Raw genomic sequence first — 16,475 nt, forward strand, 5'->3', positions numbered from 1 at the left:
CTCAAGGAATACAATTTAGCCCTAACCAAAGAAAAAGGGAAAGGAAAAGGATGAAAACTGGCCCAGAAGCTTGTGGCCTCTTTCCTTAAGAGATACCTAGCTTTCCTGGTCCACCCTTTTCCCTAGTTGCCCTAGTTGAGAACACCTCTCCCTGAAGGATATATGAGGCAGATCTGAGATTGGGTTTATGCTCAGAGAGTCACACTGGCTCTGTTAAACTGCCGTTTAATATTTGTTTGAATTGTTAATTACTTCAACTAAGCCAAAACCTCAAGTAAGTTGTTACCCCCTTATATATGCTTGGGTTTTTATTATAAATCAAAATGCATATAGTCTGCCCACTAGGACCACAGCAAAGGATGTTGGAACTACAGAAACTTTGTGTGTATGTGTCCATATACAGCTTTAGTTCTGTATATGAATGGTTTTTTTCCTTACTGTACTTTCCTGAATGAAATAGTCCCTTTGCCTTGAGCCATACCTCAGAAGTACCACCAGCTAACTCAAATCTGAAAATGAAAATAATAACAACTCACATTTCTATAACAATTTACCATTTACTCCCATAGCACAACCCTCTGAGAGAAGGCAGTCGGAAAATGGAAAAAGAACATTGGATCACAAGGACCTGATTCAAATCTCACATCTGATACTAGCTGTGTGACCTTGGGCAAATCACTGAACCTCCCTGGACCTCATTAGTTTCCTCATTTGTAAAGGAATTAATAACAGCTAGCATTTATCTGCTACATATCAGACACAGTGCTCATATTATCTCAATCAATCCTCACAACAACCCCTGGGAAGAATTATTATTCTATTACTGTTATCATCCCCATTTTTCAGAAGTTAACATTACTGATTAAGCAACTTACCCAAAGTCATATAGCTGGTAAGTGTCTGAGACCACATTTGGACTCAGGTCTTCCTGACTCCAGCCCCAGTACTGTCCATTGTACTACTTGGCTGCTGGATGAGATTGACTTTGAGGTCCCTTTCAACTCTTAAATCTCTGATCTTATAGATGAGGTAGATAGTATAAGAGAAGTATCATGACAGCACTTTTATAGACAAGCAAACTGAGGGTCGAATTACTCAGCATCACCTATCTAATACATATAGGAGTCAATAACAGGTTTCTTGACTCCATACTCTTCCTTCTTTATCCAGGGGCCTTTTCATTTGTAAGAACTTAAGAAATATGAAGGGGGAAGGGGGAAATGAAGAACTCCTGGGTGTAAGAAATCACACAGATTAGCCTACATTTAAAAAAAATACTAATGGCTATTGCATGAGATCTGAGATTTTGAGCTGGAAGAGACCTCTGTGATAGATAATATGGATTTGATAGACAGCCCTTTCCAGAAGGAAGGGTGCATTGTACCAGCCTGGGTACAGGCAGGCTTTCCAGGAGTGCCTGGTCCATAGGGTGGAATGATAGAAGTCTGGGCAACAAGCTGTGCAAGCAGCCTGCCTTGTGAAAATGGAGCCATGATGTTTCCAAACCTGGCACAGAGGGGAGGCCAAGCAGGGCTGTCCTTGGACCACAAAGAGACAGGCTGGGCCAAAGGGCATTCTTTCAACGCCCTAGTGGGGCTACTGCCGGAGGTTTTTACCTCCTGGGCCTGCTCTTCTCAGCCTCCACTCCTCACCTAAGACCTGTGAGCCAGTCAGCCGGCTCCCAGGGACCCAGACAGCTGGAGTCCATTTTGATTCTCCTCCACCACCATCAGTAGGACAATACAACCCCGCCCAGAGCCAGGCGCGCCCCCGCGACAGGCCCTGTGCGCGTGCCCGCGCATCTTCCCGCCTCCCCGCCTCCGAGCCCGGCGCAGAGGCCTCTCCTGGGGAGTTTGGAGGGTTGGGGGAGGGGGCTGGTTATGTAAGCATTGCGCGTTCCCGTGAGCCGAAAACCAATGGGAGCTCCGGGCAGCTCGTGCCCGCGCACGCAAAGGGGGAGAAGGAGCGCAGGACGTGCGCGCGCCCTCAGTCCCTCCACCGCTGCCTCCTCCTCCTCTTCCTCCTCCTCCTCCTTCACCTCCTCCTCCTCCTTCTCGTCCTTCTCCTCCTCTTCTTCGTCCTCACTATCATCATCACCATCATCTTCCTTTTCATCCTCCTTTTGCTCCTGCTCCTGCCGCTGCTGCTTCTCCCCCCATTCCCTTGGAGCGGACCATCCTGGTGCCTCTTTTGTGAAGCGGCGGCTGAGGAGACCCCCGGACTCACCATGGCCGACGAGAAGCCGAAGGTGAGGGAGCCCGCGGTGGCTGAGGCGGGCGGCTACTGCTGCGGCGGCACCGGCGGCTGCGGCGGGGGAGGGGGCGGGAGGCGCGCGAAGGGAGGGAGGCGGGCCGGGCGGGGGGTCTGGCGCTGCGGCGGCCCCGGCTCGGGCCCGGGCTTTCCGCGCCATTTTCTCTCCTCCCCCCACCCTCTCTCCCTCAGCCCGCGCCGGTCGAGGCCCCCTCGGACCCCAGGGCCGGAGCCGGGGCCGCGGAAGGAGAGCGGAGCGCGCGGCCTTGGCCTCACTGCCGCCGCCTCTGCCGCGGAGCTCGGGGCTTTCCCTCTCGGCCTAGGGGGCTGCTCTGCCCTCCCCTGGCGCGGGCTGGAGGCGGGTCCTCTCCCGGCCTGGAGTTTCAGAGCGTCTCCTCCTCTCTCCGGGGTCCTCGCGCTCCTCCCTCCCGGCCTTAGGGCCTAGGGGGGAGGGGGTGCGGGCCGAGGCCGGATTCCCCCGGGCGAAGAAGGCTGGGGGGAGTGCGGTTTCCTGCCTCCCTCCCTCCCTCTTCCTCGAGTCGAGGAACCCATAGCCCTCAGCGACCATGTGGATGATGCTGGAGCTGGAAGGAGGAGGAGGAAGGTGGCAGGCTCAATGGGGGTGGCGTGTGTGTATGTGTATGGATATGTATATATTTTCAATGTAAACTTTACGAAGGCAGCTTTTAAGGCGCCAAAAGACTTCCCCCCTCCAGGGCCCCCCCAGACACCACCTCCCCCCGTGCCTCGAAAACACGAATGCATCTTTCATATGGGAATATTTCTTCTGGCTACTATAACCTTTCAGGGCTCATTTAAGGACAATAATGCTCACATGGATATATAGCTGTAGTCAGGCGTTTGCATCGTACGGGGGAGGGGGGAGGAAAAATCTGAGACTGCCGCCCATTTACATTGTATATATCTTGTTTAAGCATGGTGGTTTGCATGGTATTCTCCCTATTAGAATGGGTGCTAGTCTAGAGCATGGTCCGTATTTTTTTGTCTTTCTTTGTATCTCCTATGCTTTAGCACAGTGCCTGGCACGTTGTAATCCCTCAATAAATGCTGATTAATTGACTGATCCAGGTTCAAATACCAACTTTGATCCGAATACCTGGGGGGACCTTGGACAAGCAAATCGCAGAACCTCCCTGCGCCCCAGTTTCTTTTCTCATTCCACTTCTGGATCTAGGAGTCTTTGATCCTAAATATGGTCACAGATACAGGGAAGTTTGAGTAGAACTTTCGTAGACCCCCTATTAAAAATATTTTTATCAACATTTCTCACTCCCACACCCCCAAAAAAGGAGGGTGCTGAAGAAAAGATTTATTGTCTGCTATTAAGTTTTTTGTTTGAATCCAGGGAGAACCTCAAATTTACATTTATATTGTGATGATACATTGTTAAACTAGGTCTGAGTGCCAAAATATACCTAACTATATGAAAATTCTGTAGCAAAGAGTGGATGTGGAATTGAATGTAGACAATAAAGTTTGATAGTTTTAAGTGTAATTTTTCTGAAAAGAGCTTCTCTTTAGGGAAAATGAAAAATGATCGTGCTAGCAATCCTTTGGTTTTTTTTTTAACTGAAAATGTTGCAGAAGTGGGTGTGACTTCCTTTCCATAGTCCATTACATATAGGATCATTTTTTTGTTACTATGACAGTTATTTAATTTCACTGATACTTTCTCATCTCTTGTTAGTTTCAAAGTCAGTATCACATAATTCTGCTATTTTTGAAATCAAAATGTCAAACTTGTTGCTTTTTGAAGCAACCTGAGATTGTTGCTTGATGCTGCTAAGGGCATTTTTAAAAAACATCCTTAAGTTATACCACCTTATTTTTCTCTCTCAACAGGAAGGAGTCAAGACTGAAAACAACGACCACATTAATTTGAAGGTGGCAGGGCAAGATGGTTCGGTGGTGCAGTTTAAGATTAAGAGGCACACACCACTTAGTAAACTAATGAAAGCCTATTGTGAACGACAGGTGAGAAGTTAGTATATGGACTTCCAGGCTAAATCTGGTGAAAACAACAAACTGGATAATAGAGACTAAGATGTATCTTTAATATTGTGCTAATATTGTATGTAGTGTGGTTTTAAATATTTAATAGGTTTGTAAGGAAAAGCATTCATTTGTATCATACTTAACTGTTTTGTAAGATTTTAAATATATTTGTCATTTGTGTTCAAAATTCCTTTCCACAGTCCTATGTTAAAATCCTTTTAGTTTTTATTCTAATAATTCTTAATGATAGGAATAAATGCAATGAAATAATTTGCTAACTACTATCTGAGGTATTTGGGGAGCAATGCTAACTTTTTTGTATTCTTGAAAGGGAGGATGAACTTTAAATTTAATTTTCAGGCCTCCTACCCATCTTATACTTGTCTGTTAATTTTTGCCTATGGCTTATCTAAATTTAGCTTTCTACTAAACAAGTTTTAGAAATTAAAGTCATGTTTGCATTTGGCATTAAGCATGAAAATTGTGATTTTTTTTTCCATTCTCATTGGAGATATCAAAATAACTTAACCCTGCAAAGCCAAAATATGAAGTTTCTGATAATTTAAAGATCTTTTTTACCTAAAAGATTGTAAATAAAGAGGAAGTATGAAAATTAATGTATGAAATTATCTGAGCACAGTACTTGGAAGTACATTAGTGATTTCTACTAAGAAAAACCAGGAGCCCCTATTATGTAATGAATTTATCAATAGCTCAAAAGTAATGTATAGGGTTCCTTTTTATCCCTTTTGGAAGAAATTGTTGGTAATCAGGTAAGTAGTTTTCCTGCTGAAAATAGATTTTTGGAAGGTCAAAATTTCCATCATGGTCTACCATAAATAAGAACAAAAGTTCAGAAAATTATTTTGATAGGATAAAAGAACTCATGAATTTCAAAATAATTTTTAAAATGTAAAAGTTGGCTTAATCCTAGACAAATTGGAAAATGCCGTTATAAAGGAAAAGCCTTTTCCTTCTCTAGTGTGATGGTTTTGGTAGAAATAGAATTCATTTTTTATAAAGTGATAGAACCTCAAATTATATGTGATTGAGGAAATTTTAGCAAATGGCTATGCATTTATTAGTTATTTCATCAAAATAGATTCATTTATTATAATGAATTTTTAGAAACTTCCATATCAACTCTGGGTATTTGAAAGCCTGGATTATTAATCTAGATTCCCAATTTCTGATTTGCTTCATTGGTGTTTGTTAATATAATCCTCAGAATTTATCTCTCTGCCAACAATCAGTAAACATTTATTAAATACCTACTATGTGCTAGGCACTATGCTAAATAGTGGGGACCCAAAAAAGAAGTAAAAGACCCTAATCTCAAGAACCTTAAAACCTAATAGATTGCATGTAAACTACAAAGCAAGCTATATGCGGGTTAAATAAAAAAATAATTAACAGAGGGAAAACACAAGAACTGAGTAAGGAACAGCTTCCTAGTTTTAAAAAATGATATTTTCACTGGGATTTAAAGGAAACCAGGGAAAACCCTACATGAAATTGAGGGAAGAGCATTGCAGGCATGGGAAACAGCCAGAGGAAATGTATATCTTGGTGGTGGAACAGCCAGGAGACCATTATCATTGGATCAAACATAGCAGGGAATAAAAAAGACAGAAAAGGGCTAGGTTATTTGGCATTGAATGCCAGATAGGATTTTAACTTGATCCTAAAGGTGATAGCCACTAGAGTGTTGAGTAGAATGATACTACAGAGTAGCATGACATAGTTAGAATTGTGCTTTGGGGACACCACTTTTGGAAGCTGAATAGAGGATAGATTGGAATGGGGAAAGACTTGAGGTAGATGGACCCACCAGGACATTAAAATAGTTTGGGGGGGGTGATGAGTGGTGGCTGTGTCAGAGAAGAGGATATATTCAAGAAATGTTGCTGAGGTAAAATCAAGACAGGACTTGGCAACAGATTGGATATGGATGGGGTAAGAGTAAGGAGTTGACCCCTTGGTTGTGAGCCTGAGGGTTTAGGAGGAGGATGTTGCCCTCTACTGTGATGAAAGTAGGCGAGGGAAGAAAGGGGAGAAAGCTAATGTTCAGTTTTGAACAAGATATCTAAAAGAGTGGAAGTGAGCAGAGAAGTTAGGGTAGCATAGATATATTTGAGAAACATAGTCATTAAATCCATAGAAACAGATCAGACTGTTTAGGGGAGATATTGTACAGGTGAAATCAACAAACTTGGCAACTAAATAAGGGAAGTAAAAGAGGCATCAAAGATGACTCCTAGTTTTTGAGGCTAAAGCACTGTCAGGATGGTGTTGCTCTCTGTGGTAATAAGGGTGTGGGGTAGGGTAGAGTTTAGGAGTGAAGATAATGAGTTCTGTTTTGAACATGTTGAGTTTAAGATGTCTCCTGGACATCAGATTTGAGGTTCTGAATTGAAGATGTAAGATTTGAGGTCAATAGAGAGGTTGAGGCAGGATAGATTTGAGAATCATCAGCCTAGAGATGATAATTGAATCCATGGAAACTGATAAGATCACCAAGTGAAGACAGACCAGGGCAGAACCCCAAGGGACACCTATTGGTTACAGGGCATATTCTGCCAGCAGAGGATAAGAGAGGTCAGTTAGGAGAACTAGAAGAGAGTGATATCCTGAAAATATAGAAGAGAGTATCACGGAGGAGAGTGATCAAAGAATCAGGCTGCAGAGTGGTCAAGGAGAATGAGAATTGAGAAAAAGCCACTGGATTTGAATTTGACAACTGAGGTCCTTAGGTTAGCCTTGGTAAGAAATAAGACCACTAAATTACCTGAGATGGGGATGGAGGAGAATTTGGCAGAAGGGATATCTGAGTGATGGGAGAAGAGGGGACTTAACAAATGGTCTCAGTTTTTCTGGAGAAAAAAAAAGGCAAGGATTTCATCAGAGAGTTGGAGGACGGGGGAGTCTTGGGAAATTTGAGGAAGGAAGAGGAAGTTTGGAAGAACCTTTGTGAAGAATTGAATGGTGAGTTGATAAGGGAGCCATAAAGGATTGCCTAGCAGTAGTGAGGGCCAAGTTAAAGTTGTGTAGCATAAATTTGTAGTAGATCCAATCATAATGGTTACATGATTCTACCATCATTTAACCGCACACAAATAGGGACAAAGCAGCAAATGGTGGGAGTAATCCAAAGCTAAGGCTTGGCAGGGCATTAATCAGTGAGAGATAGGGGGCTAGTGATTCAAGAGAGGAAGACAGATATAATAATAAAGATGTACACATAGACTCAAATTCCTTTGAGAGGTGGTATGTTAGAGTTGAGCCTTTCAGAATCAGCGATCCTGGGTTAGGGGTCTCCGGGAGCATTCATTCTATTAAGAGGAATGTGTGCATGTATAAATAGACAGAAGATAGAATAATTACAAGGTGAGAGAAGCACTGACTAGTACCAGGGAGATCAGGAAAGACTTTCTGTAAAAGGTGGTGAGGAAAGTGCATTCTAGGCATGAGAGGATAGCTAAGACACAGAAAAGGCCAGTTTGTCTGGACCATAATGTATGGGGGAAAGAATAATCTATTATAATGTCAGAAAGATAAGTTTGGGGCCAGGTTGTGAGTGAAGGATTTTAAAAAACAGATTTTTATATTTTTCTCTTTCTTGCCTCTAGGTAAGTAATTAGGTGTCTGAACCTTAGTTTCTTCATCTTTAAAATGTGCATAATAACTCAGCTATTGAGGATTCAATGAAAGAATGTGTAGAATGTACTTTGTAAACCTTCAAGCATTGTATAAATGTCATCTATTAATGTTTCAGTTTATTCTAAAACAAGATAATTCTTTGGATATATCTATGATTTCACTGAAGTGAATAACCCCACTGGCAAAGATGGTAAATCTTCCATGGACAGATGTCCCATGCAGATCTTCAAATTCAGCATCTCCAACACAATTCATCTCCCCCCCATCTCCCTTCTCAAATTCACAGTCTATCAATTTTTTTACCCTTAGTACGTGTGAGTTGTTTGTTTGTTTTTTTAACCTTTACCTTCTGTCTTATAATTAATACTAATTGGTTCCAAGACAGAAGAGAGCAGTATGGGTTAGGGATCATGGGTTAAGTGACTTGCTCATGGTCACACAGCTAGGAAGTATCTGAGGCCAGATTTGAGTCCAGGAATTCCCATCTCTGGGCCACCCATCTGCCCCTAATTTGTATGTTTTTTCTTTTGCATTATTTCCTTTCCCTCAGAAGGCCACATCATTCTGTTTCAGCCCCTTTTTTACCTCTCTCTTAGATTATTTAAATTGCCTCCTAGTACTCCATTTTCTTCCCATCTAGACTTTTCCAAACAATTCTTGAACTGATACCTAGAAAACAAGTGTGACTGTGACTCCTCTGCTCAGTAAACTAATGGCTCTTTATTACCATGGTGGTCAAAAATAATCAAACCCCCTCTGTAAGGCATTTAAAGCACTCAGCAATCTGACTATAACCTACTTTTCTAGCCATGTTATAAATTACTCCCATTCACATACTCTTTGATCTGTACAGACTGTTCTTTACACATACTTTCTCCTCTCTGTCTTTTTTGCAATAGACTGCTATCCCCTGTACCTGGAAAATGCATTTCATCATCATGATTTTTAGAATTCTTAATTTACTTCAAAGCTAAACTCTAATGCTATCTAAATGAGTCTTTAATGCATTGTTCTCCCCTCAAAAATTTACTTTGTATATAATTTACACACACACATGTTATCTCCCTGTAGAATGTAAGTTTGAGAAACTATGTTAAGGACTTCATTTTTTTCTTTTTCTCCCCAATGTTTGGCATGTATATTAAATAAATCTTGGTTAATTGGCGTAGGTCTTCCATAAAGGATCAATCTACTTCTTGTTTTTGAGGCCTGTTTCTGTCTCAGTATAATATTTAAAGGATTCCACTGCAGGGTGGAGAGATTTATATTATATAGAGAACAGGCCTTAAAATCATGAAGACCTAATAAAATCTAATATCTGCTAGTTCTGCAGTCATGGCAACTGAGGACTCAAATATATATTACTGAGAAATTGGCGATTGGATCAGTGAAAAGAGTTTCTACACTAGCATAATTTATCTGTAAGGATTAAATTCTTCTGTTCTCTCCCTCCCCCCAACTTCTCTATCCATCTATTATCCCTCATTCTTGCCATATGACCAGAAGGCCTCACTTTCTGGCTCTGTGTTCTGGATGATATCTTACCTCAATTCTCATACAAATCATCATTAATTATGTTCCTGCTTTATCTTTCCATGTGGGTTGCCTGGAATTTTGAGTCTTCTATGATTCATAGCCATCACAAGTCACTGGATGACCAGATAGTGAATTAAAGTTCTTGTCTTTCTTGATTCATTACTAGTGCTACTAGTTTTTAGATAAAAATTGTCATCCTTGTAAAATTCTCCATCAAATAAAAAGAAGTGAGTAAGGAACTATTTTATACAATAATTAAACCACTAATATTGGCTCCTGTATTATAGTTCCTTGTATATAAACCTTGCAGAAGGCAAATTAACAGCGTTAGACAGTTTCAAAGATTTGCAAATTATATTTAAAGATACTTTAAATGATAAGCTAGATCACCTTTCATATTACAGATGAGGAAACAGACTGAGGAACTGAAATTTATAAATAGCACTCTGAAGTTTAGAAAGCCATTTAACATATTGCCGTGGGAGTTGCAAATAATCTGGGAAGTAAATCCAACTGTTCCCATTTTTATAGATGAGGACACTGAGGCTCAAGGAGGTTGAGTGACAACTCCTTTATCTAGTAAACATTAAGAGGTAGGAATAAAGGTCTTAACAGCCCAGGGCCATCATTCTACTGTGCCAGCTGTGGCTTTCTGGGCTAGAAATAAACATAACTGTATGCTTATGAGTTTGCTAATAAAATCCAGTTTTAGATCGAAGAGGTTCATTGATGGGATTCAGGATTCATATGAGCAGAATTTACTGAGATATGAAGAGCCCATGTCACTTAAATAGTATATCCAGCCACTTGCCAAGCTGCTTCCATTTTCCCCCCTAATGCTGCATTGCATATAGCCAATCAATATTTAACTGAGTTTAAGTTGAGATTACCTTATATTTTTAAGTTTTGTCTTTATCTGAGTTTTAGTTGATTTGTAACTGCTTAGTTAGCTTAAACTTTTAAGAAGCGAAAAGAGCCAGCCTAGAGGTAATAAATCCATTAACAAAAAACAGGTTGATGCTTTTGCATAAGGCAATCAGTCCCAATATTTGTCTTTTATGTTTGTGTATATAAGTACTGGAAGTTATTTTGTATACATCCCAAATGTCTTTTTATACTAAGTATTGCTTCCAAAACAGAAGAGTAGTAAGGCCTAGATAATTTGGGTTTAATGACTTTCCCACAGTCACACACCTAGGAAGTATCTGAGGCCACATTTAACTACCAGGACCCTCATGTCTTCAGACATGGTTCTAATCAACTGAGGTACCTAGTTGCCCCCCCAAGTGCCTTCCATTAGATTGGCTTTCCTAGTACTTAATGGAGTTTTTAAAATTTCTATATTATAATTTTTATTTTAATAAAAAATTTCCACATGAGTTTTCCAAAGTCATATGACCCACATCACTTTTCCTCCCCTCTCCTGGAGCTAATAAGCAATTCAATGTGGGTTATACATGTATTATCACACAAAACATTTCCATATTATTCATTTTTGTAAGTGAATAATCTCAAAGCTAAAACCCCCAAACATAGACCTAAATAAACAATTGGAGAATCATATGCCTTCATCTGTATTCCAACTCCAACAGTTCTTTCTCTGGAGGTGGATAGCAAAGTACAAGAAAATTCAGATTTGGTTTGCTTTGCTGTGAGAAGTTTATGGCTTGTCACGATGATAAACCCTTTAGAAATTCCCTTTCTTTGTTCTTTTTAGAGGTACTTCTACATTCTGCAACAGATATTTATTGAGTGCTTGATAACAAGCTCCACAAGGAGCAAATTTTTGGATAGTGGTAAGAACTTTTGGATAGATTGTTATATAGGTGATTCATAACCAAAATGGTTCACCTTTTTTTTTTCTCCCTCTTGCTCTCCTAGTAATGAAAATAAATGTGAATGGTTGACATGTATTCAGGCGCTATTGACATCTTAGGGATAGGTGTACTTTGCAAAGAAAAAAAAAGATAAACTTTTCTTTTTTTTAACCAGATCTTGATTGGTATAGGATAATCCCTCCATCAATGTGGGTGAATGAACACTGACTGGAATTTAGACAGAATTGGCTCCCAGCCAATGTGTCCACCCTGGGAACTTAAACCTAATCCAGTTTTCTTTCTACTGATATATGCTGACTCTCAAAATGCTTCTCTTCTGAAATTTAGAAGCCTAAGTCTATAAATTGAGTCATATACATTTAAAGTTAGGGTCTTACTTCCATGTGACCTAGCAAATAGTTACACTGTAAACTGCTTTTTGTCTTTTGTTTAGGGTTTGTCAATGAGGCAGATCAGATTCCGATTTGATGGACAGCCAATCAATGAAACAGATACACCTGCACAGGTAGGATTTTCCATTGTAATTCCCAGAATTTGTATTTCATATCATTTCAAAGAATTAAAGTGAAGTAATATAACATGTAACATGGTACCTCATGTTCATAGCATAAAGTCATCTTTGACTCATTTCTCCTTCTGATTCCTCGTATCAAGCCTCCCAAGTTTTGTCAAATCTCTATTATAACTCATCCATATTCTCTCCAATCTGACCACTATCACTATAATTCAGTCCCTTAATTACTTAAACATATCAGGCCCATTGTAAATTATCTGGGCACCCATGTCTACCTTCTGTATCAATTCATCTTGTACATCACTATCAGTAATCTTCCTAATGCACACCACTAACCATGTTAATATAAGATTTGCAAAATCCCCCCCCTTTTTTTTTTTTTTAAACCCTTCCTTTCTGTCTTAGAACCGATACAGGCGGAAGAGTGGTAAGGGCTAGGCAATGGGAGTCAAGTGACTGATCCAGGGTTACACAGCTGGGAAGTGTCTACGGCCACATTTGAGCCTAAGACTTCCCATCTCTGGGCCTGGCTTTCAATCCACAGAGCCACCCAGCTGCGCGCCCCCCCAATGCCTTCCTCCTAACAGTTGTCTCATGAAGGCCAGTTCTGTAAGTATCAACATTTTATAGAGGAAAAAAAGTCCCTGGGTTGAATAAAGATTTTCTTTATTCAACCCAGGTAGTGAGTATCTGATCTCGAACTCAAGTTTCTTGATTTAATGTTCTCTCCTTGTAGACAATACTGTCTCTCATTGTAATAAATCTTCCAGCCACTTTTCCAGGGCCTGCTAGATAAAGCCCAAACTTCTTTGACATCTAGGTCCCTTATCAATCTGAGCCTACCTGCTTTTTTATCCTTAGGCTGCAAGCTAACTTAAAATACTCACTGTCCTAACACTTGACTTTCTTTGCCCCCTTTTCTTATGATTGTACCTATATGCTTGTGGTCTCACTTTCTTCCCAGTATCAATTAATCAAAATCTCACATGAATATTGCCTTCAAGACCAAGTTTAAATGCTTCCACCTCCTTGACCTTCTCAGCTAGATGAATCTTATCCCCCAACTGGTTGCCTGCTGACATTACATGTTAAATAGAAATTGTCCAAGCCAGCTTTCCCTTGTTCACAGCACTTATTAATGAATAGCAAAGTGTAAATTTTAAAATTGCATCTTAATAGTGAGAATATTATAGTTTTGGAGGTTTATTAAAAGATCATTAGAAATCAAGGAATAAAGAGGATTCAAAATAAGAAAACCACGTGCCCATGGCTGGTTAGCCATTTTCAAAATCCCCACTCACCACCATCACTGCAGATTCTACATCATGCCAAAAAGAGAGGAGGAGCCTCAAGGCCCACTCCCTTTAATCATCTGTCTACAGGAAGTATGTAATGACAAGAAGTCAGTGGGCTCTCCTGATCTGTAGTTCTTTTTTTAGATAACAGATTTTAAAGGCAGCGGATTTTTGGCTTGTTTCTTTAAGCCTACAAAAGCAATTTTGACCTTGGTTTATTTTAGCTTTCTACCTTTTTCTTTGAACCCCACAGAGAAGGTATTAGTGTATCTCCCTCACCTCCAATACATCCATTGGTTTGATAAATGAGCTTTCTTCTTAAACTTTCACTTGGCATTTTGTTTTTTAACTGTCTATAAATCTGCTATCTACTTTGTTGTTCAAGAATAGAGTATAACTGTATTAAGAGAGGCTCACTAGGTCTACCTCTGTGCAGTGGATGTTTGGGCCCCAAAAACACTTGAAGAAAAGTCCGTTTTGGGTTTATTAGCTGTATTAGTGGAGGATGGTTTCCATACTGCAGCATTGAGGATACAAAAAGATGCATGAAACACTCACTCCCTGTAAAGAGGGAATATTCCAATAGGGGAAACAATGCTAGTATATACAGAATAAACCTAAAGAGAATATACACAGAAAGGAATTTAAAAAGGAGGTAATTTGAGAGTGAGGGTACTTTCAGTTAAAGGTATCAACAAAGGCTTGAGAGTTCTAATTGTAGAAAAGGTGGCTTTAAAATAAATAGTATGTTTATTAGCAAAAGGTTGGCTTTGAATGATTTTTAAGGGAAGAATATTTCAGAATATTTCGTTTTTGCTAAACATTTTTTTTTAAATCTTGTAATTATCCATGAGGAATTATATTCTTTTCTGGAAGAAAAATGAAAATAGGGTACTTGACTTAGGAAACACACTTAAGGGTACAGAAATGTCTCAGTTTTAAAATTTGATAACATGACAGCTTTATTTTAGTGTTGGCATGGTGGAAAGACTGTTGAGATTTTTCCAAGATTAAAAACTAAGTTAACTGGAATCTGGCTAACCTGAATCTTCAATTTGCTCAAAAAGTTGGTCTTAATTTGAGAAATAAAACAAAACAAGCATATTAGGAAGTTTAAAAAATTTAAGAGTCTCCCAAACTTTCTGCTGTGTTATATCTTGGGAATTTGTTTAATCCTGTATTTACTATAAAACCTATCCAATCATCAAAAACAACTTTGATAGTTTACTACTGAGGGATATCTAAGTTTTGTTACAGAAGCAAATTCCAACTCTTTAGGATTTGCTATTTGTCTTTTCAATAATATTGCTTTTAATTCTTCCACTTGTGGTACATGGGATCTCAAGTATACTGTCAGATTTCCACATTGTGCTTTTTTTAATGAGTAATTATCTCTGATCAAGTAATTTTGAATAGTGTCAGATAGTGAAAGATGTCATATCAATATCACTTTACTTTGTTATTTCCATGATTTGTAACTGGTTTGGGGGGGGACTAAATATGCCTATGTAGCCTTTGTGCTTATGTAATAGAAAGTTTTTATGCAAATCTAAACAGTATTTAGAGGTAAGATACACCCATTCAGTGGGGGGGAAACAAGCTGACTCAGTCACTGGTATTATTACTTTGGCCAAACTATTTGGGTTCCCTCCCCCATATGTCCCCACACTGGTGTGTGTGTGTGTGTGTGTGTGTGTGTGTGTGTGTGTGTGTGTGTCTTTGCGGATTACATTAGTTTTTAGTGCCTTAGCCCTCAGCCTCAGTTTTTATGAACTTAGGTTCTTAGAGACCTTGAAAAGATGATTACCATAGCATCACAATAGAGCATTTTTGTTGGTGTTAAATAGTGTTTGGTTTAATGGTGGTTGTATATTTATGGTAAAAAAAAATGACTACTTTTCTCATGATCCTCACAATAAGTTGTAGTTAGTTACATTTTTAAATGATAGGTAAATGTTACCATTTCAGAAGTTCAACCAAAACAATGTTTTCAGTGAATAAAACCTGTCCCATGGTTCTAAGAAAGACCCTTGCATGAATTTTGTGTGAAGATTACATATATGGCATATCTGTAAGAGCTTTTTTTTTCCCCTTTTTCAACTGTCATGGGCAGTTTCAGTTCAGCTATACAGCTTTTAAAAATCTGCTGCAGGGAGAAGAAAAGTTTAAAGGTTTTCAATGGATTGACAGTAAGTGTAGGTTATAGGATTCCTAAGATGAAGAATTTGGCAAATCTGGGATAAAACAGGAGCCTATAATTCCTTGAGCAATCAATCAGGTCCCAGTATTATGAATTTAAATTAAAAGGATAATCAGCAGAGCTAAAAAGTTTTATTTTTATTTTTCTCTTGTACTGTAGTTGGAAATGGAGGATGAAGATACAATTGATGTATTCCAGCAGCAGACAGGAGGCATTTACTAAAGAGAACCTGCAACTCTACTCCAGAACTGTGCTCCCAAGGAAAACAATACATTCACAATTAGAAAACCAAGATTTGGTTCCTCCACATCCTGACTACTGCAGTATAGTTTTCTCTCTTCTTTGATTCCCTTCCCCCATTCCTTTATTGTACATAAAGTAACTGGTGTATGTGCACAGGCATAATGCGTATTTTTTTTTTTAACTAAATGGCCGATGGTATGTTTTGATCAACATCAAATGGAGATGGGGAGGGGGGAAAACAAACTGGTTCTGTGAAAATATCCCTTTTCTCCATTAGTGGCATGCTCATTCAACTTTTATCTTTATATTCCAGTAAGTTATTTTGCTCTCACTGTTTAACAACAAAAAAAAAACCCACAAAAAAATCCTTGCATACCTTGTTTGATTGGATAATTTCAATGTTTTTCTTTTATCATTGTAAAACCAAGGACGATTTTATAACTTTTTTGTACGTAGCTGTTACATGTAGGGCAATCTCTGTCTCTCAGTAGGGATAAATTACTATAAAGAAAATGATCCTAGATAGTTTTCCCTTAAAGTCAAACATCTTGTTGTTTAAATAAACTTCTTGTTTAAAATAAACTGTTTTCTTTAATTATTCTCAAGAAGCTATTAAGAAATGGTGATGTAGAGAAATAGTATTTAGTTAACATGCTAAAAGAGAAAGATTAAGGGATTGAAAATTATTTTCTTGACTTGAAATTAGCATTTGTGAGGTTGATATATTTCTGTTGGCATTAATGATTAGGATTTAGTAAGTGGCCTTTATAAATATATTTTCTTGTATGCTCAGTTTTACATTGATTTCAGAAATTCAAAGAATGTGTGAAGATTAAAGGAAGAAAATGAAATATGGTGTGCATTGTATGGCCCTCTTATGCTCATTACTCAGTGAAGGAAGGTTTAGCTTCAGAAGAACTAAG

The 16,475-nt window shown here is 39.1% G+C and overlaps 1 protein-coding gene across 2 annotated transcripts; it reads left to right on the plus strand.

Annotated features, from left to right (window-relative positions):
* Positions 1 to 1,791: 1,791 nt before the first annotated feature.
* Positions 1,792 to 16,134, plus strand: SUMO2 (small ubiquitin like modifier 2). Of its 2 annotated transcripts, XM_001369527.5 has the most exons (4): positions 1,792 to 2,248; positions 4,114 to 4,245; positions 11,734 to 11,805; positions 15,469 to 16,134. In XM_001369527.5, exons 1-4 carry the CDS (start codon positions 2,228 to 2,230, stop codon positions 15,529 to 15,531), a joined length of 288 nt encoding a protein of 95 aa, XP_001369564.1. In that variant the 5' UTR covers positions 1,792 to 2,227; the 3' UTR covers positions 15,532 to 16,134. The 2 variants fall into 2 exon arrangements, with proteins under 2 accessions (XP_001369564.1, XP_056673149.1); XM_056817171.1 differs by lacking the exon at positions 11,734 to 11,805 and having other exon boundaries at positions 1,972 to 2,248.
* Positions 16,135 to 16,475: the final 341 nt, after the last annotated feature.

Source organism: Monodelphis domestica, chromosome 2 (assembly GCF_027887165.1).
Source record: "Monodelphis domestica isolate mMonDom1 chromosome 2, mMonDom1.pri, whole genome shotgun sequence".
NCBI lineage: Eukaryota > Metazoa > Chordata > Mammalia > Didelphimorphia > Didelphidae > Monodelphis > Monodelphis domestica.

Bases quoted from the DNA above. Each gene is read 5' to 3' on its own strand.
- SUMO2 (XM_001369527.5), top strand. From the start codon at position 2,228: ATGGCCGACGAGAAGCCGAAG. The intron at 4,246-11,733 runs GTGAGAAGTTAG...TCTTTTGTTTAG, and splicing joins AAGCCTATTGTGAACGACAG to GGTTTGTCAATGAGGCAGAT. The intron at 11,806-15,468 runs GTAGGATTTTCC...CTTGTACTGTAG, and splicing joins AAACAGATACACCTGCACAG to TTGGAAATGGAGGATGAAGA.